At 39.3% G+C, this 23,937-nt stretch overlaps 1 protein-coding gene across 2 annotated transcripts in view; it reads left to right on the top strand.

Annotated features, from left to right (window-relative positions):
- The first annotated feature begins 375 nt into the window (after positions 1-375).
- dner (delta/notch-like EGF repeat containing) overlaps positions 376-23,937 on the top strand; it is a 29,375-nt gene continuing 5,813 nt past the window's right edge. Inside the window, exons 1-10 of one of the 2 annotated variants that reach the window (XM_083552664.1) lie at positions 376-1,098; positions 12,049-12,342; positions 12,428-12,522; positions 13,414-13,577; positions 13,680-13,828; positions 13,973-14,126; positions 14,297-14,410; positions 15,175-15,405; positions 23,534-23,656; positions 23,754-23,867. In XM_083552664.1, the coding sequence (XP_083408790.1) occupies positions 862-1,098; positions 12,049-12,342; positions 12,428-12,522; positions 13,414-13,577; positions 13,680-13,828; positions 13,973-14,126; positions 14,297-14,410; positions 15,175-15,405; positions 23,534-23,656; positions 23,754-23,867 (1,675 nt within the window). In that variant the 5' untranslated portion in view covers positions 376-861. The remainder of the gene's footprint in view (positions 1,099-12,048; positions 12,343-12,427; positions 12,523-13,413; positions 13,578-13,679; positions 13,829-13,972; positions 14,127-14,296; positions 14,411-15,174; positions 15,406-23,533; positions 23,657-23,753; positions 23,868-23,937) is intronic. The other variant, XR_014535438.1, reaches the window with a different exon arrangement.

Below are 23,937 nucleotides of genomic sequence, written 5' to 3' on the forward strand. Positions count from 1 at the left end.
ATAAAACTGTTTCAGAAGATTTTGGACTGTTTGCCAAAAATATACATATTTTACTGAATGTAGTGTTAAAACGGCAGGTGTGTGTCTGTGTGTGTGTGTGTGTGTGTGTGTGTTCGTGTGTGTTCAGGCACAAAACACAAACTCAATAGTGCATTTGCCATACAATAGAACAAAGTTAATTTTACTGCATGTTTTTTTTTTATAAGAACCTGGTCTGGTCACCATGGAGACCACCTTCATTGTGATCAAGACCCTGGAGAAACACTTACACATATTCTTTATAAGAGTTTGTACCACAAGGACATGAGTGACAACACTGTGTGTGTGTGTGTGTGTGTGTGTGTGTGTGTGTGTGTGTGTGTGTGTGTGTGTGTGTGTGTGTGTGTGTGTGTGTGTGTGTGTGCATGTGTGTATGTGTGTTTAATTATGCCTGTGATTCAGCATCTCTCTGTCAGTCTACACCCCCCCCCCCCCACATACCGTATATCTCCGTCTTGCTAAAGAATCTTTAGTGGCTTTTTTTTGCTTTGACTTTTGTCTTGTTTTCTCTCTCATTCTGTCTTTCTCTGTAGTGCTGTCCCTCGCACTCTCTATTTTCCCCTCTTTCACTCTCTCTCTTTTTTCCCCATTCTGTTTCTTTTTCTCTTTTACTATTCTATCTGTCTGTCTGTGTGCATCTCTCTCTCTCTCTCTCTCTCTCTCTCTCTCTCTCTCTCTCTCTCTCTCTCTCTCTCTCTCTTCTCACTCACCCACCCTCTCTATTGCTCTCTCTCTTGCTTCCACACACATACTCTCTTGCTGTCTCTGTCACACACACATTGAAGCTGTGGAGCTCTGCACTGCACATTAGAGAAGATCTCAATGCTGAACGGGTGTATAATGGAGCTCATCTTCCTTGCTCTTCCTCTCCTCATCTTCCTTGCTGAGAGTGGGGTAACAACTCCTGTAACATCTGACCCTGATGTGACCCCAACAAACCCCATGGACGCATGTGAGGGACAACCATGTCTGAATGGAGGAGTGTGTACACCTGCAGAAGGAGAAGAGCTGAAGTACATCTGCACATGCAGTGCACAGTTCACCGGACACAACTGCCAGGTGTGTGTATGTTTGTGTGTTTGAGTGTGAGTGTGTGTGAGTGTGAGAGAGAGAGATCATGTGCTGTCTGTAAGATGCGAAGAATAGAGTGTTGCTGTGGCAACAGAACAGAGAGGAAGGATGCGTGTGTGTGTGTTTAACAGAAATTGAGCATCTCTGCATGTCCTGCGCATCTGTGTGTATGTGTTTACACATTGACCTATTTACAATGTGGGTGTGAAAAAAACTCTGTCAGATTAGCTTTGATACATTTTTCCATTTTTTTTCCCTTTTACTTCATTAATTATTATTTTTTTTAATAAAAAAAAAACGATTGCTGATAAATAACAGATATTTATTAATAATTCTTTCTTCTTTATTTGTATTCATATTAGAATATATAAATAAGGTTTTGTGTCTGATAAGTATTTGTAAAAGCCAGGTTTGGATCTCAGCAAACTCCCTGTCCCAGCAAACTGAAATGAATTTTTAACCTGACTAAATCACACTACAGGTTACAAATGAACCGACAGCACCATCTTTCATCCCCTGAAATATAAATTATATATTCATTAACAGAAAATCACAAAAAGGACAACTATTGCTGCAAGTCCTTTTATTTTATGTTATTAACTTTACAATTACATACATGCAAGACTTCTATCAAACATTAAACATCTCTAAGTGTTTTGTCTGGAGTAAATCTCAAGGGGTCCAGTGCCAGTATGTTTATCATATTGGTCCTCCTTCAAATTAAGCTGTACTGTAATACTGAAACTATTCCAGCAAATTGTGACTTGATAATTGTAAACCAGAATAACTATTTTCTTTGAGTTATGGAATTTCTGTGAATCTAAATGAACTAAGAAATTTTGCTTATATTATCTTAATATGGTATCATGGTTTCATTTAGTTAATTGTTAATCTGTTTTTTGTTTTTATTTTTATTGAGAATTATCCTTAGTAATCTAATTTGAAACTCTGTTGTATTTTTAATTAGTCAGTTTAACTGTATGCAATCAGCCAATCATGTAGCAGCAGCATAATTCCTAAAGTCATGCAGCTACAGGCCACAAGCTTCAGGTCATATTTTAATTTTTAATCAAAATGAGGGACAAGTGTGACCTTTGTTTTTGAAAGGGGCATGGTTGTCGATGCCAGATGGACGTTTTTAAGTATTCCAGAAACACACATGTTGTCTTGTGTCATAGAAAAATAGCCAGATTGATTCAAGCTGCCAAGAATGACACAGCAACTTATATAATCTTTCTTTACAATCATGGTGCTTAGAAAATCACCTTGTGTGCACAAAACATTGTCGCAGATGAGCTTAAAGAGCGATTGTCAGCCAAGAACAAGAACTTGAGGCTATCATGGGTGCAGACTCACTGGAATTGGACAGGTAAAGATTAGTAAGTCTTCACCTGCCCAATTTCTGAGTTTTCAGGGAAAAAAAAAACATTAGGAGCGATCATAGGAGAATGGTCTGAGCTGACAGGAAGTCTATAGTAACACAAACAAACACTCTTTACAATGGTGGTGAACAGAAAAGCATCTCAGAATGCATGAAACATCAACTCCTGTTAGACAGGAACTAAAAGGTCAAAGCTATCATGGGCACAGCCAGACCAAAATTAGACAAATGAAGACTGAAAAAAGTGTTTGTTCATCTTTATTTACCTAGTTTTAGTGAGTCTGTGTTTCAGATTCTTGTCATTGGCTGACAGAACTTGAAGGTTGTGGTCTTCTTTTGTTGTAGCCCATCCACCTCAAAATTCTTGCATATCGAGACTTAATGTTTTTTTGTTTTTTGCACCATTCTGGGTAAACTCTAGATACTGTCATGTGGCAAGATCCCCAAAGGTTAGCAATATCTGGAATACAAAGACAATCTGATACCAGCAACCATGCCTTAGAGATCATACTTTTTCCCCATTAGGATGTTTTAAAAATAAAGCATGGGCTGCAGCCTCAAGATTGGCTGTTTTGAGAATTGCATTGAAATAATAATTAAGGGGCTACTGCACATGTATTCCTTTTAAAAAGGGAAGTGAGTGTACATTGCAATGAAAATATAGTTCCTGGGTCCCATGGCTATATAGTTAATGTCTCCCATTTTGAGCTCCCTTTTTGCAGCTTGTCAGTGTAATGCTAGCTATTGCCTGTGACTTTTTTTTTCATTATCAACCACAAAACATGAGCTCAAACCTGCACACAGTCAGTCACAATATGTACTTTAATGTGCTGAGTCACTCGAAGACTCATTCTAAAATAAACTTTATGGTGGTCATAAAATTTAAATGATGATGAGTGAAGCTAATTAGTTTTGACTGATGTGTCCTTCTCTTTTCCTTCAGTTCTGTACGCTTTACTCTTGCTGTCTCTGTCTCATCCTCTAACGTCACCCAGACGTCACACCCCTCCCCCACTTTTAAACTCAGACCTGACGCACACCTGCATCGGTTCACTGATTGGCTGTATAGTCATTAATGTGCAGTGATTGGCTCAAAGAAAGTCATGTAGTCATGGTGATGTCACAGTGTTTCCTACTGAGATTTTGAATTAGTCCTGTAACCCTTAGAGTTCTTATTATATCCCCCTATACACACACACGCTTCAGAGGCTTTCAGAGCCACTGCAGTGCTCTCTCTCTCTCTCTCTCTCTCTCTCTCTCTCTCTCTCTCTCTCTCTCTCTCTCTCTCTCTCTCTCTCTCTCTCTCTCTCTCTCTCTCTCTCTCTCTCTCTCTCTCTCTCTCTCTCTCTCTCTCTCTGCAGGAGTGCTATTTGCTAATGACCTGAATTGTTAATAATCAGTGCATGTTGGTAAATTTTTTTTGTGTGTGCGTGCACATGCGCTACGCAGATTATAACTGTGTGACATCAAGTGTCTCACCTCACCAAGGACGCTCTCGATTACAGTAAAACAGGAACAGCAGTTCTGTTTACGTCATCTTGGAAACATCACTGTAAGCAGTCCACAGTGGACGTGTCCCAAACCACAAATTACCCTATTCACTAAGCCTTTGTTATCCTCTTGTCTTCTTGTCCTCCTCCTTTCTTCTATTTTGACCTTCCTTTCTCTTTCATTTCTTCTTTTCTGCATAATAATATGTTTGTATTGTCTTTTATGTTTTGTTTGTTCTCTTTTCCCCTGTGCCCTCTATACTGGGGCAAAATTACACTGAATGGATTACCTTGTCAATGCCAAGAAGCATTATCAGACTTTTGTGTTTATTGTATGTTGTGTATTGCCATTGTCTTCTTGTATTGTTTTGTGTTGTCCTTCAGACAACTGGGTTTTATGTGTACTTCACCTTTTAATCTTCGACACTCTTTCTTTTTTTCCATCATTTTGTTCTGTCACTCTTTAAGTTGTTGTATAATGTTCCCCATTATTATATTGTAATCTACATCTTATTTTGCTGTATCCTTGAAATGTTTTCTTCCTTCTATTCTCCGTAATCTTGTTGTTCCAATTTTTTGCAATGCTTTCCTTTCTGTTGTCTTTTATAGTTCACACTTCCTTCTGTTTGCACCTTGTTGTTTTGACCTGTAATAGCAAAACAATGTCCTACCCATTCTGTCAGCAGAAATGTAGTTGTTCATTCAAAACATTCAGTGTGTGAATTTTACTTCAGTTAGTTGTTCTTAGTGTAATGTGTGTGATATTTTAAGCACCCTGTTTGTGCAATGCTAAATGCTACTTAGCATTATCCTCGTTAGTGTTAATTATTGGAGTTAGCCCAAAAGGTTTAGTGAAAAAACTGAACAACATATTATTTTTTGCTGATTGACACTATCTAGAGTGAGGTGGACAATATAACATTATAATATAATATATAACTTGTAATGTCGCACCTATAACAAGGGAAAATGTGGAACTATCAAATTTTTATTAAAAAAAGGGTTATTAAAAGGAGTTTTAATTATATTGCTCAAGGGCCCATTAGTGGCAGCTTGGCTTTTCTGGGATTTGAACTCCTCAACCTTTCAATCAGAACCCTAACAGTTTAACGACTAACCTTAAATCAACATGAATGTGCACAGGATATAATAAACAAAATACTAATATATTTTAATGTTATACTGTATAGAGAAGTATTTGCTTTGTATTGGTCAACATATATTAAAGTCTTACAATATTAGCTGGTGAACTCTATAACAATGACTTTACAGTCCATTGCCTAAAGAGAAACGTATACATCAATCATCACAGTTTGCTCGCTTGTTGCTAAGAGAGAAAACGGTGATGTCAATTGTTTTCACAACTTTGCAAGTCAAACATGTCCAATTGGAAAATTACATCGTCCAAACTTACCACTTAAATTTTATACTGATGACATCTGGCAGAACCCAGCCATTGGGGTTGCACAAGCCAGTGCACTTTTGGTGCCGGTCCCAAGCCTGGATAAATGGAGAGTGTTCCGTTAGGAAGGGCATCCAATGGAAAACATCTGCCAAATCAAATATGCAGATCACGAATCAGAATTTCATACCGGGATCGGTCGAGGCCCGGGTTACCAACGACTGCCACAGGTATTGTTAGCCAACAGGCTACTGGTTGAAATTGGGCTACTGCTGGCCGAAGGAGGAGAAGGAGAAGGAGAGGAGGAAGACGTCTACAGAGACGGCAGGAAAAAAGTGTAGGAGAGTGGAGGTTACGGTTGGTATTTTAAATGTTGGTACTATGACTGATAAAGGGAGAGAGTTCGCTGATATGATGGAGAGGAGAAATATAGATATGCTATGTGCTCAGAAGACCAAGTGGAAAGGGAGTAAGGCCAGGAACATTGGCCAGGCAGAGGGACCGAGCTGGAAAGGATTTGCTGCAAGTTAGAGCAATAAAGGATGGAGATAGAAATGTAAGGACTAGTGAGGAGAGTGTGTTGAGAAGATGGAGGGAGTATTTTGAGCAGCTGATGAATGAATAAAATGAGAGAGAGAGGAAGAGCAACACAGACGCATTATTTGCTTTGAGAACGTTGATGGAGAAGTAAAGAGAAGGTCAGAAGGAGTTGCATTGTGTGTTTGTGGAGATGAGCCTGGAGAGATGGAGGTACGCGCTGGAGAGGAGGGGAATGAAAGTCAGTAGAGTAAGACAGAGTACATGTGTGTGAATGAAAGGGAGGGCAGTGGAGAGGTGCGGTTGCAAGGAGAAGAGGTGGAGAAGGTGGAGGAGTTCAGGTACCTGGGGTCAACAGTGCAAAGTAATGGAGAGTGTGTTAGAGAAGTGAAGAAAAGAGTGCAGGCAGGGTGGAGTGGGTGGAGAAGAGTGGCAGGAGTGATCTGTGATAGAAGAGTATCTGCAAGCGTGACAGGGAAAGTTTATTGGACTGTGGTGAGACCTGAGATGTTGTATGGTTTAGAGACAGTGGCATTGAGTAAAAGACAGGAGGTGGAGCTGGAGGTAGCAGAGCTGAAGATGTTGAGGTTTTTGTTGGGAGTGACGAGGATGGACAGGATTAGAAATTAGTTTATTAGCGGGACAGAGCATGTAGGACGTTTTGGAGACAAGGTAAGGGAGGCGAGATTGAGATGGTTTGGACATGTGCAGAGGAGGGTCATGGGGTATATCGGTAGGAGAATGCTGAGGATGGAGCCACCAGGAAGGAGGAAAAGAGGAAGGCCAAAAAGGAGGTTTGTGGATGTGGTGAGGGAAGACATGCAGGTAGTTGGGTAGTTGGTTTGAAAGAGGCAGATGTAGAGGACAGGGAGGGTATGGAGACAGATGATTCGCTGTGGTGACCTCTAATGGGAAAAGCCGAAAGAAGAAGAAGAAGACATCTGGCAGACACCCTCCCAAAGCTACTTACATTTTATCTCATTTTTACAAGCTGAGGGTTAATTTTGCTCAAGTGCCCAGCAATAGTAGCTTGATGATGTGATTTATTTCCTTTTTTATCAGAAGTCAGCATTTCAACTTCCCAATTTACGTTTCCCACTTACAAAGCAAGTCATACACAACATAATGCACTCTGTATAACACTCTGTATGCACATTCTTTTATATGTTGTTATGCTTATACCATAGCAAATTTCCAACGATTACATTTTAAATCAGTGTATTTATTAATGAACATTTTACTGGTTGTTACATGATATTTAGGTCCCAGCTTGTTAGGAATCTGGGGTTAGAGCACAGGACTATCCATTGTATGGGCAACCCTGAAGCAGGTAATGGGTTAAGTGCCTTGCTCAAGTGCCCAACAGTGGCAGCTTGGTGGTGTTGGGACTTGAACCCCTGAACATCCCAGAGACATTAGGCATTACGCCATCACCAATTAACCTTTAAACTCTTTTGTACTAAAGACTTTCCTGTGCAAATCAGAGTGACTGCTACAAAACACTTACAAAATATTCCAACCATAAATGTTAAATAAATGTCTTCTTACATTAACATTAATACCACATGCATATGTTTTACTTTGGTAAACAAGAGCACATTTCTGTAATCAGTCATGTGTATGATGTGTTACTATAGATACAATAATGTATAAAAACAACCTTGAACTTTTTATATATATTCCACACCTATGCCACACTTTTTGGAAATATTCAGCATGATGAATATTTTTATAAAATTGGATTTAATTTGATCTGATTCAAGCATTCAACTTCACTGTGTAAGAAATAGTGTGTGTGTGTGTCACTGTCTGAGGCTGTTGCCATAGCAATGCGCATTACTGATATAATGCTAGTAGGGCTGTCAGTTCCTCACACCCTAAACCTAATACTGAACTCTCTTATTTCTTTCTCTCCTCCATGTGGACATGAGTATCCAATATGTTGCAGAGTCATGTGTGTCCGCATGTGTGTATATATTCACCATGTCTGACTTTAATACAAAGTTCATTTTACCATTGTACAGAATGAATGATCAATGAAAATATGTTTATGATTGAGGAAGGTGTGCGTTTGATTAATGGACGTGGGTTGTGTCTTCATCTGTTCCTTCAGCCTACACTTTTTTTTGAGTGGCTGTTTCTTAGCAACCGCATGACCTGTCTGCATGACATGTCTTTGTAGCACCCTCTTTTACAGCAGACACACAAACCGATGGTGATGGTTTATCATGGCTGAGACAATGTTTCTGCTGCTTTTAGACAGAGAGGATGAATTGTTTCTTCTGTTACCCTACATGCACCCACAGCGAAGCACCCACACCCACACACACACACACACACACACACACACATTTATTTCAACGCACGCTTTAACTGATTTCACAGTGCAAACTATATTACTGTAAATAATGATCTGTTATATAATATAACAACATTATAAATAACAAATTACACACACACTTATTTTTATTATTTTTTATATATTTACGCATCTGATTTTAGAGTGAAAACAATATTACTGTAAATAATGGCCTGTTATATTTGTGTAATTAATGAATTACACACGCACACACACACACACACACACACACACACACACACACACACACACACACACACACACACACAAAAACCTGGTCAGTTTTTTATGTCAAATCTTTGTTGTCATAAAGTGATATGATAATGTCTGACATGATAATGTCAGCTTTTTATTCCTAGTTGACAGCATTGAAACCTGGTGGTCTTCTGATGTTGTAGCTCATCCACTTCAACTGCAGAAAAGTGCTTATTTAAATTAGAGTTAAAGAATTATAGGCCTTATAGACCAACTATAGACCTAATAGACCTTCTGTCAGCCCAAAGCTGTTTGGTATATTTCCTTTCATCTTTCATCAAAACCCAAGGTGTTGTTTAAGCAGTCTGCTCACCCGCCACACACTGAATTTTGTGTAAACTCTGGAGACTGTTGTGTGAAAATCTCAAGAGATCAGTAGTTACTGAAATAAATTCTCACAACAGGCTATCTGGTAAAAATCTCAATGCCACAGTTAAATTCACACTTTTTTTCTCCTTCTGATGTTAATATAATCTGATTGTGCAGATATACAGATGTAAAGTAGACTCATATGTGATACGTATCAATACATTCCATATTCAGTTCCATTCCTGTACTGTTATAATAACATCCACTCTTTTGTAAAGGCTTTAAAATTTATAAATGTGGCTGTAGGATTTGCATATTCAGCTAGAAGAACATTAGTGAGATTGGGTACTGATGTTTGGTCTGGAGGGCTGTGGTGCAGTCTATGTTTCAATTCATCCCGAAGGTGTTCAGTGGGGTTGAGGTCATGGCTCTTCTCAGGAAATATGTTCTTCAACTCCAACCATGTCTTCATGGACCTTTTTTGTTCACAGTGGTATTGTCATGCTGGAAAATGTTTTAGTCCCTTAGTTTAAGTGAGTTAAAATTGTAATGCTACAGTATAAAAACAACTGGTATGATGTGTACTTTTGGCCACATTAGGCTTCATCTCAGACCACATTTGTCCACATCCTCGTATTTTTAATAAAAAATTCAGCAAAAAAAACACGGAAACCTCCATATAGGCAGAAGAACAACACTACATGTTCACAATGTTATTACAAAAAGTAAATGTCAAGTCAAGAAGCTTTTATTGTCATTTCAAATATATATAGCTGACGCAGTACACAGGAAAATGAGACCACGTTTTTCCAGAAGTCTGATGCTACATTGAACAACATAAAGCTACATAACAGAAAACACAGGGCTAAGGACTAGTAAGTGTCTTTGCCACATAAAGTGCATCGTGTGCAACCTGGTGCAAAGACAACACAAGACAGTGTAGGACAAATACACAAAACACAAAATAGTGCAGCCAGTAAACCTACTGTATATTACACAGTGTGAACCTTGTAATTTAAAAAAAAAAAAAAAAGGGTTTGTGCAAAACAGCAATTGTAGCAGTCAAAAAGATAAACAGCATGCAAACAGTTTGTTAGATCAGTCACACAGGTGAGTGTGTGTGTGTATGAGATTCGGTTCAGTTCTGTGTTGAGAAGCCTGATTCCTGGAGGGAAGAAACTGTTGCACAGTCTGGATGTTGCGACCCGAATGCTTCGGAACCGCTTTCCTGATGGCAGGAGGGTGAAGAGTGTGTTTGATGGGTGTGTGGGATCGTCCACAATGCTGTTTTGCAGATGCAGTGTGTAGTGTAAATGTCCATGATAGAGGAGAGAGAGAGACTCAGATGATCTTCTCAGCTGTCCTCACTATCCTCTGTAGGGTCTTGCAATCCAAGACGGTGCAGTTCCCAAACCAGGCAGTGATGCAGCTGCTCAGGATGCTCCCAATGGTCCCTCTGTGGAACATGGTCAGGATGGGGGAGGGAGATGGGCTTTCCTCAGCCTTCAGGAAGGATGCTGGGCTTTCATGGTGATAGAGCTGGTGTTGAGTGACCAAATGAAGTTCTCTGCCAGGTAAACACCAGGGAATATGGTGCTTTTGGCGATCTTCACAGAGGATCCTTAGATGATCAGTGGAGTGTGCTCTCCTGAAGTCAACAAACATCTCTTTAGTTTTTTCAATGTTTAGAGACAGGTTGTTGGCCCTGAGCTGCCCCAGTGCTCAGTGTGGTGGTGCTGGAGATGCTGTTTCCGATCCGGACTGACTGAGGTCTCCCAGTCAGGAAGTCCAGGATCCAGTTGCAGAGGGAGGTGTGCAGGACCAGTAGGCTCAGCTTCTCAATCAGGTTTTGGTATTGTGAGGTTGTGAGGCCATATCTCCGCCTCACCAAAGCTGCCACTGTCAAGTCAAGAGTCAAGAAGCTTTTATTGTCATTTCAACCATATATAGCTGATGCAGTACACAGTGAAATGAAACAACGTTCCTCCTGAACCCAGGTGCTACATAAAACAACATAAAACAACAGTCACAGAACAGAAGAACACAGGGTCAGGAACTAAGATCCTCGCCACATAAAGTGCATGTGTGCAAACAGTGCAAAAGACAACACAAGACAGTGCTAGGCTCTTCAGAAACACTCAACTGTGCAGTTAGTTGCTTATAATAAGGGGATCGGCCAAGTGCCATAAATGTAAATCAGTTTGTCTTATTTACATAATAATGCATCATATATATATATATATATATATATATATATATATATATATATATATATATATATATATAGAGATAGAGATAGAGATAGAGATAGAGATAGATAGCCATTATAGTTTGTTGTTATCATATAGATGATATCATATATAGAAATATACAGGAATAAGGATGGTAAAGAAATTCTATACATTCCAAATTATTAATTATTTTATCTGCAAATTTGATTTTTCAAGACAAAATAGCACCACAATATGGTTCAACAAGGTGTCAGGCAGTTTGTAAGCAGATGATCAAAAAAAATGTGTCTCAGGACAGGAAAAAGCTGATCAGTGGAACTTAAGTTGCCTTGAAAATAACATTTTGTTGATGCACATCAAACAACTGAGCACTATTTATTATAAGAAATTAACATTTGAAAGAATTTTCATTCAAACGAATGAAGGTATTTTTCAAAATACTATAAAATTACACCCTTTAAAATATATGAAAACACACTTTCATCCTCATTATTTAGAAACTGACACTATATTTGCCTGCATGAAAAATGCACGTCATATTGGTCTATGGGGAAAATGAGAGGTGTTGAAAAATGACATAGAATATACAATATACATAACAGATAATAAAATACTAAGCATTTATACACACATAACCTGTTTGTACTTGTTGCTAATCATTTATAGTTGTCACAGCAAAATATAGTTTTAAAATAGAATATTAGGAAAAGATGTGGTCCATATACTTATAAATGTGTATGTGTAAATAATAGTACAATAAAGGGAATATCTTTAAGTTCTTATATGAAACTGACAGTGGCCTGATCAGCCATGTTTGTGTCCATATATAGAAATAAGGAAATTCATGTATGGGATGAACAGTAGAGCTACTGTAATTCTAAAGACTGTTTCTTCTTTAAAAAGCTGCAAAGATAATGATTTGTTTATCATCTAAATTGTTTATCTGTCTGTCTTTCTTTTAAATCTCTTTGTAGTACTTTGCCGACCCATGCGCCAGTGACCCTTGTCTCCATGGCAACTGCACGCATGAAGGTGCAGAGTTTGTGTGTGTATGCAGCGACGGTTATGGAGGAGTCCGGTGTGAGCAGCCACCTTTAGCCTTTGACCTTATTGAGTCCAGCTGGGACCTAGCAGCCACTCCAGCTACCACGACTCAACCATCTCAGCCAATCACAGAACTCAGTGACACTGAAGCCCCACCCACTTTACAACCATGGCATCTAAAGCCTGGACAGAGAATGATTGAGGTCCTGTGGGAGGAGCTTCAGGTGTGTGCTTGCATTCATACATAAATATAAACGGATTATAATTTTTTTATTTTACAAATTCTAAGTGTGTTTGTGTGTGTTACAGATCACTGATGGATCAGAGTGTGTGAGCATCGCGGGCACCGAGCCAGCTGGAATGATTACGGTTTCCATGGAGATTGCAGAGGGAACTGCAGTAAAGTAAGTTCCTCTTGCTGTTCCAACTAATAAAAAAAAAAGCTGCCACAAGATTTGTCTCGGTGTACTTAAATAGTTGTAATAAGGAAATATGGATGTGTCTAACTAATTGTGATTATCAGGATCAGATATTTAATACACACTTTTATAAGTTCCAAGAGCTGAGAAATAAGAAATTCAAAAATTCTGAGTCAATAATGCCAGGGGATCATGTTTAGGTATAGAATATAGTCTCCTTTGAATGACTGGATAGAGTCAGGAAGAGCAGTCAGGCTATATGTAGCATGGAACAGCATCCAAGTTGCCAAGTGCCCTACAAATAATTATAAATAACACAGTTTCAAGAAACCACAAAATTCCCTTGAACTGAAACGAAGAGGAATTTGACATAAAAAAGAAGAATTATAATTATAAATTATCATATGTTGTACAAACGCTATATAGCCGAATTAATGTGGGCACTGGGCTACCTTAATATGTGGTTTTTCCCAAAATCGAGCAAAAAGTTTAAAGAACACAGTGGTCTACCATGTCATTTTTATTCTGCTGAATTACATAATCCCTTCACTGAAATTAAAAACGGTCTAGCCCAAACCTGTTCCAGCATGTCAATTCTCCTGTGCACAAAGCAAGGTCTACAAAGAAATGGTTTTCCCAGGCTGGTGTAAAATATCTCCCTAAAAAGAGCCCTGCCTTGACCCCACTGAAATGACACCAGACCTTCCTGTTTTTCTAATGATTCTTGTATGTGGATGAACACAAAACCTTAAAGCAACATGTCAAAATCTAGTGGAAAGTCTTGCCAGAGGTTCTAGTTTTGGAGGAAGAAGTAAATAAAAGACAGAGGGTCGAGTTATTACAGGTCTGTGAACAAAGAAATGTGCCTGTGTGCAGGTTGGTACTGAACATTAGTGGAGCTGCAGCATTGTGGCGTGTTGGAGCTCTCGGGTTCGACCGGTGTTCAGTATCTGATGGCATGGTCGTTTGGTTTCAGCAGGCCACCAATGGCCTCGTAATCTCTGATCAGTTATTGCCACTTGGACACAACTACTTCATCAGTAAGAGAACCTAACAGTAATTAATTTGACATTTATTACTGAGTATAAGGTGCAATAATTGTGTGTGTGTGTGTGTGTGTGTGTGTGTGTGTGTGTGTGTAGCTGTGCTGCGCATTGGAGCCCCTTCTGGTCTGGAGGTCACTCTCAGATTACACCTCACTGTAAAGTCTACTAGCTGCATGGAGCCAGGCAGAAACTTCAGTGACCCACAATGCACTGGGAGAGGGAAGTGCATCACACAGTCTTCTGTGGTAAGGGTTTGCAAAGTTTCTGAATGAATTTCAATATTTATATTATTGTACTAAATTGTAGGATGAAATTGTATGCCATTGTTAATCACAACAGGTGGTATCGAATATTGATATATGATGTGTTTGTTTGTGTGTGTGTTGCAGAGCACGTTTTATTGCCAGTGTGATGTCGGATACTTTGGAATCTTCTGCGAGGAATTTGATGCATGCTACACAAACCCATGTGAAAACAATGGGACCTGCAGTGACGTCACACAGAGACATGAGGGGCATGGCTACACTTGTACATGTCCACCAGGTGTGTTTTTTAGAAAAATTGTATTACTGCAATGTCCAAGATTAAACAGAGAGTAATTGAGACAAAGTAACATAGAGAGGTAGATGAATCCAAGTGAAAGAACTAAGACTACTGAGATTAGAAGCCTGGTTGTAACCTGGCTCCTTCCTGCTTGTGTGTGTGTGTTACAGGGTTTGAAGGCCAGAACTGTCAGTCTTGGGTAAATCACTGCGCCTCAGAACCCTGCAAAAATGGAGCAACATGTACAAACACTCTGAGCGGCCCACAATGCACCTGTGAAGAGGGTACACAGTCCAGACTGTATATACAAATGTGCTTCTTCAAATAACCAGTGTACACTTTCTAGAAAATGCTCTTGCTCAGAAACTGGCTTACTCAGTCCTATGAACAAATGGTGTGACATATGAGCAGTTATGTGACAGTCCTGCTTACATTGTGATTGGTTGAGAAGCTTTCTCCATTTGCTGTTTATTTGACAACAGCAATGTTTTGCAACTACTAGCCCTTACCCACTGTAACAATGTAACTGGTCATGAACCTTATGAACCACCAGTGCTTATAGAAACAGAGAAATTTGCGTTCAAATGATACTATATGTAGCCTGTACATGTTACCCTACGTAAACTGTTTTTAGACTAATTAACTAAATTCATGCAAACTTTGTTAAATTTAGTTTATTTGATTCAGAAAACTCATCCATTCATCCCATCATGGTCTTTGCTACTTCAAAACACTGAGTCAGCAGTAAAACACTACTGGGACCTTTCTAAAAATGTGCCTATTTTTTAATGCCTATTTTAATCCCCAGTGAGAATGAGCAGCCCATTATTGACTCTGTCCTGATTTATGCTCCCTTTCTGTCTCCCGTACTTCCTAACTGTGTCACCTAGTTGCTTATTTTAATCTTCTCGTCCTATTCCTATTCCCCAGAGAAGCAACGGCCTCAGCAATAATGCAAAAATCTCAAGTTACAGCTTGTACCTAAGCTCTTTCTCTCCCTCTCTCCACCTCTGCCTCTCTCTATCTGTTTCTCTTTCACACACTGCAGGTTATAAAGGAAATGTTTGTGAGGTCAGGGTTGATCCATGTGCTTCTGGTCCATGCCACAATAATGGGACATGTTATCTGCAAGCTGGTGGACAAGGCTTCAGTTGCACCTGCCCTCCTGGTTTCACTGGACACACCTGCACTCAGCTTGTCGATTTCTGCTCACTCAACCCATGCGCACATGGTGTATGTCGCAATGTCGGCACAAGCTATAGGTGCCTGTGCGTGCCAGGTGAGAGACACACACAAACCATTCTGGCTGTTACTTTTTAGTTAAATGTAGGTAAAGTTGAGATTTGAGTTGAAACAATTGAGATGATGATCTCACTAAACAATGAACAATGATGTGTAAAAAAAAAAAATAAATAAATAAATAAAAAAAGCTAACTTTAAACACTGCATTAATAAAAAATTATTAAGAAGTTTATAGCTTATAACTATATTGTCTAGCCAAAGGTAATGTAAAATTCAGGTGAATCCAGCAAGATATGAACTGCATGCTAGTTATTATATAATAACTATATTGAAATCCTACCACATGGATCTTTCTGTATGCCCTAAAAAACAGGAGTCATGGAATTAGACCAAATGACTGTAGGGTTGTGGAAACCATAAATGCTACAACAAGTAATAAGACAATTGTTATGGGGACAAGGTGACAAAGCAACAAATACTAAATAGCTACATAACTAACAGCTATCTAATGTTACGGGGCTGCCAAATGCCATACATTAAAGGCTAAATATTAATCTAGGCTGTTAGTAAACTTTCATCAGTTTAAGTTGTATCAGTTTAAACTATTTAACATATGTTTGAATTAATACATTTGAATAGTGCTGTGTGACATTAGCAGGTTCACTGTAGCAGCTAAACATTTACATATACCAAACAGCTAGCTCAACACTTTGTCTGTAAAAGGTCCTTCTGTATTAATGTCAGGATGAAGTTCTACTTCCATTTTTGTTCAGAAATAGTTTAGTGCCCAGAATTAGTGGTGTTCCAGTCTTACCCTTTTTTATTCCTTAGTACCTCATACTATAGCAATTCCAGTTTTAGGACCAGATCCGTGTTTTAAGTCTAATTTTGTTTTGCAAATTGTGCATTTTTAAATATCTGTGAACACTAATTTTAATTGTAGGCCACAATTTCATAACTTATAAACTTTCTTGTACTTTGTGGTTCCTTTCTGTCAGCCTCTTGTGGGCAGTGAGACAACCTACACAGCTATAAACAAGCTCTCTTTACACTTTTGGCTGCATTAAGCAGCCAGTTTACAATTACTACAGCCAAACATGTCAGAAAATTGCATGCATTAGCACACAGTGTTTCAGTCAGCACGCAGTGTCTACTGTATGTGTGCAGGGACTAGATATTGAAACAGGTGCTGTGGCCAAACACCACATTTCTGCCAAAGTTAGGAACCCAGCCACTGGCTAAGCACTAAGCAGAACTGTCAGCTGATCACCACTTGGTACTGCACAAAGTGCTGGACAGATTTACCTTTTAAAACCAAAAGCACCTTCTCTGTTGCTCAAAAATATCTGGAAGACACTTCTGTTACCTTTACCTCCAATAAAATATGTTCTTGATGCGAAGTGAGAGAGATCAGTCAAATTCAGTCTAAATTAATCATGAATGTTCCAAACAAAGCAAAAGCCGTGACCCAAATTCTGTAGGTTTTTGTTATTCACAAGTCTAAGACATGCTGGTGGACACCTACTGTTTCAGAAAGTACCAGTTTGAATAATCAGGCATTCTAATGTGCTGTCTTATTTCAGTTGAACGGTATATGAGAGATTCTGTGGCATTTTAAATTGTAGAAGTCAAATCCTGAGCTTAGAAATTTCACGAGGCCATGCAAAAATAGATGTTCAGGTGGAAATAGTTTTTTTTAGGTGGCCCCAAAGACATTCTGGCAAATTATTTTGGCAAAAAAATTCTGTTTGGTGCTTAAGAAGGGTACTAATTTTGCTAACTAAATGTTAGTGGGCAGTGTAGGGGCACTTGGGGGAACCACTTATCCTAGTGTGCATGCACGTTCTTCAAAAGGAAGTGGAGCAATGTTTGATGTTCCAGGGTGCACCCTGTGTCTGTGGTACTAGTCAGACATTGTCATTGATGGACAGTAACGGAGTAAATAAAGAAATCTCCAGTGCATCTTAAAAGGCTCATTTAAAAGACATTATTATCATAAGGATATACAGTGAGGAAAATAAGTATTTGAACACCCTGCTATTTTGCAAGTTCTCCCACTTAGAAATCATGGAGGGGTCTGAAATTGTCATCGTAGGTGCATGTCCACTGTGAGAGACATAATCTAAAAAAAAACAAAATCCAGAAATCACAATATATGATTTTTAAACTATTTATTTGTATGATACAGCTGCAAATAAATATTTGAACACCTGTCTATCAGCTAGAATTCTGACCCTTAAAGACCTGTTAGTCTGCCTTTAAAATGTCCACCTCCACTACATTTATTATCCTAAATTAGATGCACCTGTTTGAGGTCGTTAGCTGCATAAAGACACCTGTCCACCCCATACAATCAGTAAGAATCCAACTACTAACATGGCCAAGACCAAAGAGCTGTCCAAAGACACTAGAGACAAAATTTTACACCTCCACAAGGCTGGAAAGGGCTACGGGGAAATTGCCAAGCAACTTGGTGAAAAAAAGATTGCTGTTGGAGCAATCATTAGAAAATGGAAGAAGCTAAACATGACTGTCAATCGCCCTCGGACTGGGGCTCCATGCAAGATCTCACCTCGTGGGGTCTCAATGATCCTAAGGAAGGTGAGAAATCAGCCCAGAACTACACGGGAGGAGCTGGTCTATGACCTGAAAAGAGCTGGGACCACCGTTTCCAAGGTTACTGTTGGTAATACACTAAGACGTCATGGTTTAAAATCATGCATGGCACGGAAGGTTCCCCTGCTTAAACCAGCACATGTCCAGGCACGTCTTAAGTTTGCCAATGACCATTTGGATGATCCAGAGGAGTCATGGGAAAAAGTCATGTGGTCAGATGAGACCAAAATAGAACTTTTGGGTCATAATTCCACTGATTGGAGGAAGAAGAATGATGAGTTCCATCCCAAAAACACCATCCCTACTGTGAAGCATTGGGGTGGTAGCATCATGCTTTGGTGGTGTTTTTCTGCACATGGGACAGGGCGACTGCATTGTATTAAGGAGAGGATAACCGGGGACATGTATTGCGAGATTTTGATTTCTGGGTCTTCCAACATGACAATGACCTGAAGCACACAGCCAGGATAACCAAGGAGTGGCTCTGTAAGAAGCATATCAAGGTTCTGGCATGGCCTAGCCAGTCTCCAGACCTAAACCCAATAGAGAATCTTTGGAGGGAGCTCAAACTCAAACGTGTTTCTCAGCGACAGGCCAGAAACCTGACTGATCTAGAGAAGATCTTTGTCAAGTCAAGTCAAGTCAAGTTTATTTGTATAGCGCTTTTCACAACAGACATTGTCTCAAAGCAGCTTTACAGAAAACAACAGTGAAGGTGAATGGTGTGCGTTTGTCCCTGATGAGCAAGCCGTGGCGACAGTGGCAAGGAAAAACTCCCTTAGATGATATGAGGAAGAAACCTTGAGAGGAACCAGACTCAAAGGGGAACCCATCCTCATATGGGTGACATCAAAAGTTTGGTCATAAATCTTTCAACAATACAGAACAATTTGTGATCATCATAGATCCAGCATCAGCTTCTCCATGCCAGGGCCTTTAAACACTCGGCATCTACTTCTCCATGATAATCCATAGGTCCATAATCTTCACGAGGTGGGACGTGACTGGAGCTGGCCAAACCTCAGGATGCCTCGGGATGGGGAGAGAAAGAGAAGCAGTGGAGAGGAATTAGCGTAGCTGCTGTTCATGATATTAACAGCACAAGTTGATAATGTGCATGTGATCAGATGTTCTGGAGCACAAGGTTATGATGTGATGTGTGTGATGTGTGTTATGTGTAGGCTTTGCTAAAAAGATATGTTTTTAATCTGCACTTAAACTGGGAGAGTGTATCTGAACCCCGAACACTGTCAGGAAGACTATTCCAGAGTTTAGGAGCTAAATGTGAAAATGCTCTACCACCTTTAGTGGACTTTGCTATTTTAGGAACTACTAGAAGCCCAGAGTTTTGAGATCTCAGGGAGCGTGACGGATTGTAGCGTGTTAAGAGACTGGATAGATACATGGGAGCCAAACCATTTAGTGCTTTATAAGTGAGTAGCAGTAGTTTGTAGTCTATTCGAAACTTAATAGGAAGCCAATGTAGGGACGATAAGATTGGGGTTATATGATCGTATTTTCTTGACCTAGTAAGAACTCTTGCTGCGGCATTCTGAACTAACTGAAGCTTGTTTATTAATGATGCAGGACATCCACCTAGTAATGCATTACAGTAGTCTATTCTAGAGGTCATAAACGCATGGACGAGCTTCTCTGCATCAGATATAGATAACATATTTCTTAGCTTAGAAATATTTCTAAGGTGAAAGAAGGCTGTTTTTGTAACTTGATTGATGTGATTTTTGAAAGATAAGTTGCTGTCTAAAATAACTCCCAGGTCTTTTACCGTTGAACTAGTAGTTACAGAACAACCGTCTAAATGCAGGCTGAGATGCTGGAGCTTCTGTGTACTATTTTTTGGGCCGATGAGCAAAATCTCCGTTTTATCAGAATTTAATAGCAGAAAGTTATGGGTCATCCAATCTCTTATTTCTTCAACACACTCAGTTATGCGAGCTAATTGAGCTGTATCGCCTGGTTTGGATGAAATATATAGCTGGGTATCATCAGCATAACAATGGAAGCTAATTCCATGCCTTCTAATAATATTTCCTAATGGAAGCATGTATATTGTAAAAAGCAGGGGTCCCAGAACTGACCCTTGTGGCACGCCATAATTTACTAGCATTATCCTGGATAGCTCTCCATTTAAATCTACGAAATGGTAACGATTGGACAGGTAGGATTTAAACCAGCTTAATGCCTGTCCCTGAATACCGATGTAATTCTGTAAGCGATCGAGGAGAAGATCATGATCTATAGTGTCGAACGCAGCACTAAGATCTAGTAAAACTAATAGGGAGATGTAGCCTTGGTCTGAAGCTAAAAACAGGTCGTTAGTGATTTTAACTAGAGCAGTTTCTGTGCTATGATGGGGCCTAAAACCTGACTGAAACTCTTCAAAGATATTGTTCTCCTGCAAGTGGTTACATAGCTGGGCAGCGACAATCTTTTCTAAAATCTTAGACATAAATGGGAGATTTGAAATTGGTCTGTAATTCAATAGCGTGCTTGGATCCAGATTAGGTTTTTTAATGAGGGGCTTAATAACTGCTAACTTGAGGGATTTAGGGACATGACCTAACGATAGTGAGGAGTTAATAATATTTAAAAGAGGCTCACCAGCTGTATATAACACTTCCTTCAGTAGTTTAGTGGGAATTGGATCTAACTGACATGTTGTTGATTTAGCTTTCATAATAGCATCATACAGCTCTTCCTGTCCTATACATGTAAAACAGTGTAGTTGTGGGGTTGTAAGTACGATTGTGTCGGGAGATGCTGTCAGAGGTTGAACTGCCACAATTGTTTTTCGAATGTTATCTATTTTTTCAGTGAAGAAATTCATAAAGTCTTCACTACTAAACTGTGATGGAACACATTTTTCAGATCCCTGATTTGTTGTTAATTTAGCGACTGTACTGAAAAGGAACCTGGGGTTGTTTTTGTTATTTTCTATGAGTTTGCTCAGGTGTTTAGCTCTAGGAGCTTTTAGCGCCTGTCTGTAGCTAAGCATACTGTCTTTATACGCAATTCTAAATACCTCCAATTTAGTTTTCCTCCATTTTCTCTCCAGATTACGTGTTGTTCTCTTTAGGGCATGCGTATGACTATTATACCAAGGTGCAGGTGCTTGTTCTCGAACCTTTTTTAACCGGATGGGGGCAACAGTGTCTAAAGTGCTAGTGAGGATAAGGTCTATGTTGTTCGCCATCTCATCAAGATGATCAGCAGTTATGGGTTTAATGTGAAACTGAGATAAATCAGGCAGGTTATTTATGAATCTGTCCTTAGTGGTTGGAATAATAGTCCTACCAAGTCGATACCGTGGTGAAACACGGTTAATCTGCTCTACCGGTAGTGTGTACAGTAGGAGATAATGGTCTATGATGTCATCACTCTGGGGTAAAATATCTATATCAGTGACGTCTGCTCCGTAGGATATTATTAAGTCTAGTGTGTGGTTAAAACGGTGGGTTGGTCTGGTGACGTTTTGTTTAACTCCAAAAGAGTTTAGTAAATCGACAAATGATAATCCTAGGGCATCGTTTTCATCATCTACATGAATATTAAAATCTCCTACAAGCAGCACTTTATCAAAGCTGATCAAGAGGTCTGAGAGAAAACAAGCAAACTCATGAAGAAAATCAGCGTAGGGCCCTGGGGGTCTGTACACGGTGACCAGAGCGAGTTTTCTGTGCATGTCTGAAAGTGCAATTTTAAGAACGAGCACTTCAAATAATTTAAAGCTGAATCCTAATCTCTGACTAACATTAAGAGAAGCACTATAAATGGTTCCTACACCTCCCCCACGACCAGTCTGACGGGGCTCATGCTTATAAACATATCCTGACGGTGTCGACTCGTTTAGACCCATATAATCACCTGGTTTAATCCAGGTCTCAGTGAGACAGAGTGCATCGAGATTATTCTCTGTGATCATCTCATTTACAATCAGTGCTTTGGGTGCAAGTGATCTAATGTTTAAAAGACCGAACTTTAGAACTTTGTTGTGTTTGTTTATCTGGCATTTTTCAGTTTTAACTGCAATAAGATTATTTCTGGATCTTGTGTATGTAATTCTTGGTTTTACTACACAAGGAATAGATACGGTTTCTACGGTTTTGTGGAGGAGTGGGCCAAAATCCCTCCTGCAGTGTGTGCAAACCTGGTGAAAATCTACAGGAAACGTTTGACCTCTGTAATTGCAAACAAAGGCTACTGTACCAAATATTAATATTGACTTTCTCAGGTGTTCAAATACTTATTTGCAGCTGTATCATACAAATAAATAGTTAAAAAATCATACATTGTGATTTCTGGATTTTTTTTTTTTTAGATTATGTCTCTCACAGTGGACATGCACCTACGATGACAATTTCAGACCCCTCCATGATTTCTAAGTAGGAGAACTTGCAAAATAGCAGGGTGTTCAAATACTTATTTTCCTCACTGTAGATGTAGTATGTATCTTATGGCTACACTTAGACACGGAGTTGTTTAGTTTTTTGCTTTGTGGGGTTGATAAATTGTGCACAATGACGTGTATTTCATTGTGCAAGAAATGCATTTAGGGTGATATTTTCACATGAAAGTGAGCTCTCAGAAATGCATCCAAATTTGTGGACTGCTCTAACAATATGGTTAGCTCATCCAGTGATGGTAGCTAAAATAGGGAGGAGCTTTTCAAAGCAAACTCATCAACGGAGAGACTGTGGGTCATGGTGTAGTTCACCCAGGGCCTCATTCAAGCTGGAACTGCCATTGCCTCTTGCTGGTATCTACTTAGCACAAACATACAGATCAGCATCATTTCAACATCAAGCAGAACATTTAGAGAGGAATAAATTATGGAAGATACCCCTGACTCGAACTTGCCACAACACCCGTGGTCTTATCTGCATAATTATTTTTGAAGTCATTAAAAAAGAATGTTGCGCTCATGATCATTTATTAGATATCAATCAGTGTTTAACTCATTATCATTCTGCACAACATCGTTTGTTGCTGAGAGTAACAGAGTCTTTTCACATAAACTGAGTTGATTATGCAACAGTCTTGTGATAAAATTGATAATAGGAACATTATAGCCATATATCTCTGTAGCTTTGTGTACTTCGTTCACCACTGGACATTGATTGGCAGTTAGAAAAATTCTAAATATGAAGGCAGGATGGGGAAGATTTAGTTAAAGGGCTGTGTAGTTAACTCCTGTGTTGCTTGTTTTGGAAAAGTTCCATTGGGGCATTGGGACTTGACATGATAGTCCCAAGTTTTAGAACAGGAGACCCCAGAGGGTGTGGACCAGATGGAGACTGCCAGACGTCTGGAGAGGAGATGTGTGCTTGAATGCACACAGAAATACTAAGATTTGTTCTCAGCTTACCAGGCAACCTTCCATTTGACAATAATATAAAAAAAAAAAATGATCATAATTTATGAAAAACTAAAAATCTGCTGTAAGTAAAAGACTGACACCCTGTGGCTGAAAAGTATATTTAGAAATAGTTACATTGATTCAAACAGTTTTTTTTCTTTCTATTTTCCAGGTTATCATGGGTTGTACTGTGAGGAAGAGTATAACGAGTGTCTCTCAGCTCCATGCCTAAATTTTGCTACATGCCAAGATCTGATAAATGGCTATGAATGTGTATGTACCACTCAGTACACAGGTACACACTTATGTTGCTTTACAGTGATGCTTTTTTATGTTGTCTCTGTGTACCTTACATTAATTAACTTAATGTCTATATCATGTTTGTCTTGTAGGGAGACATTGTGAGATTTATAAAGACCCGTGCGTGAAAGTCCAGTGTCAGAATGGCGGTCAGTGTGAAAGAAGACGGAGCAATGCAACCTGCGTGTGTCCACCTGGATACACAGGTAATTGCATTCATATGTGTGTGTTTTTGCGTAAATGTGTGTAAGAGATTTACCCCCACTTTTGCTCTTT

Source organism: Silurus aristotelis (assembly GCF_946808225.1).
Source record: "Silurus aristotelis genome assembly, chromosome: 10".
Taxonomy (NCBI): domain Eukaryota; kingdom Metazoa; phylum Chordata; class Actinopteri; order Siluriformes; family Siluridae; genus Silurus; species Silurus aristotelis.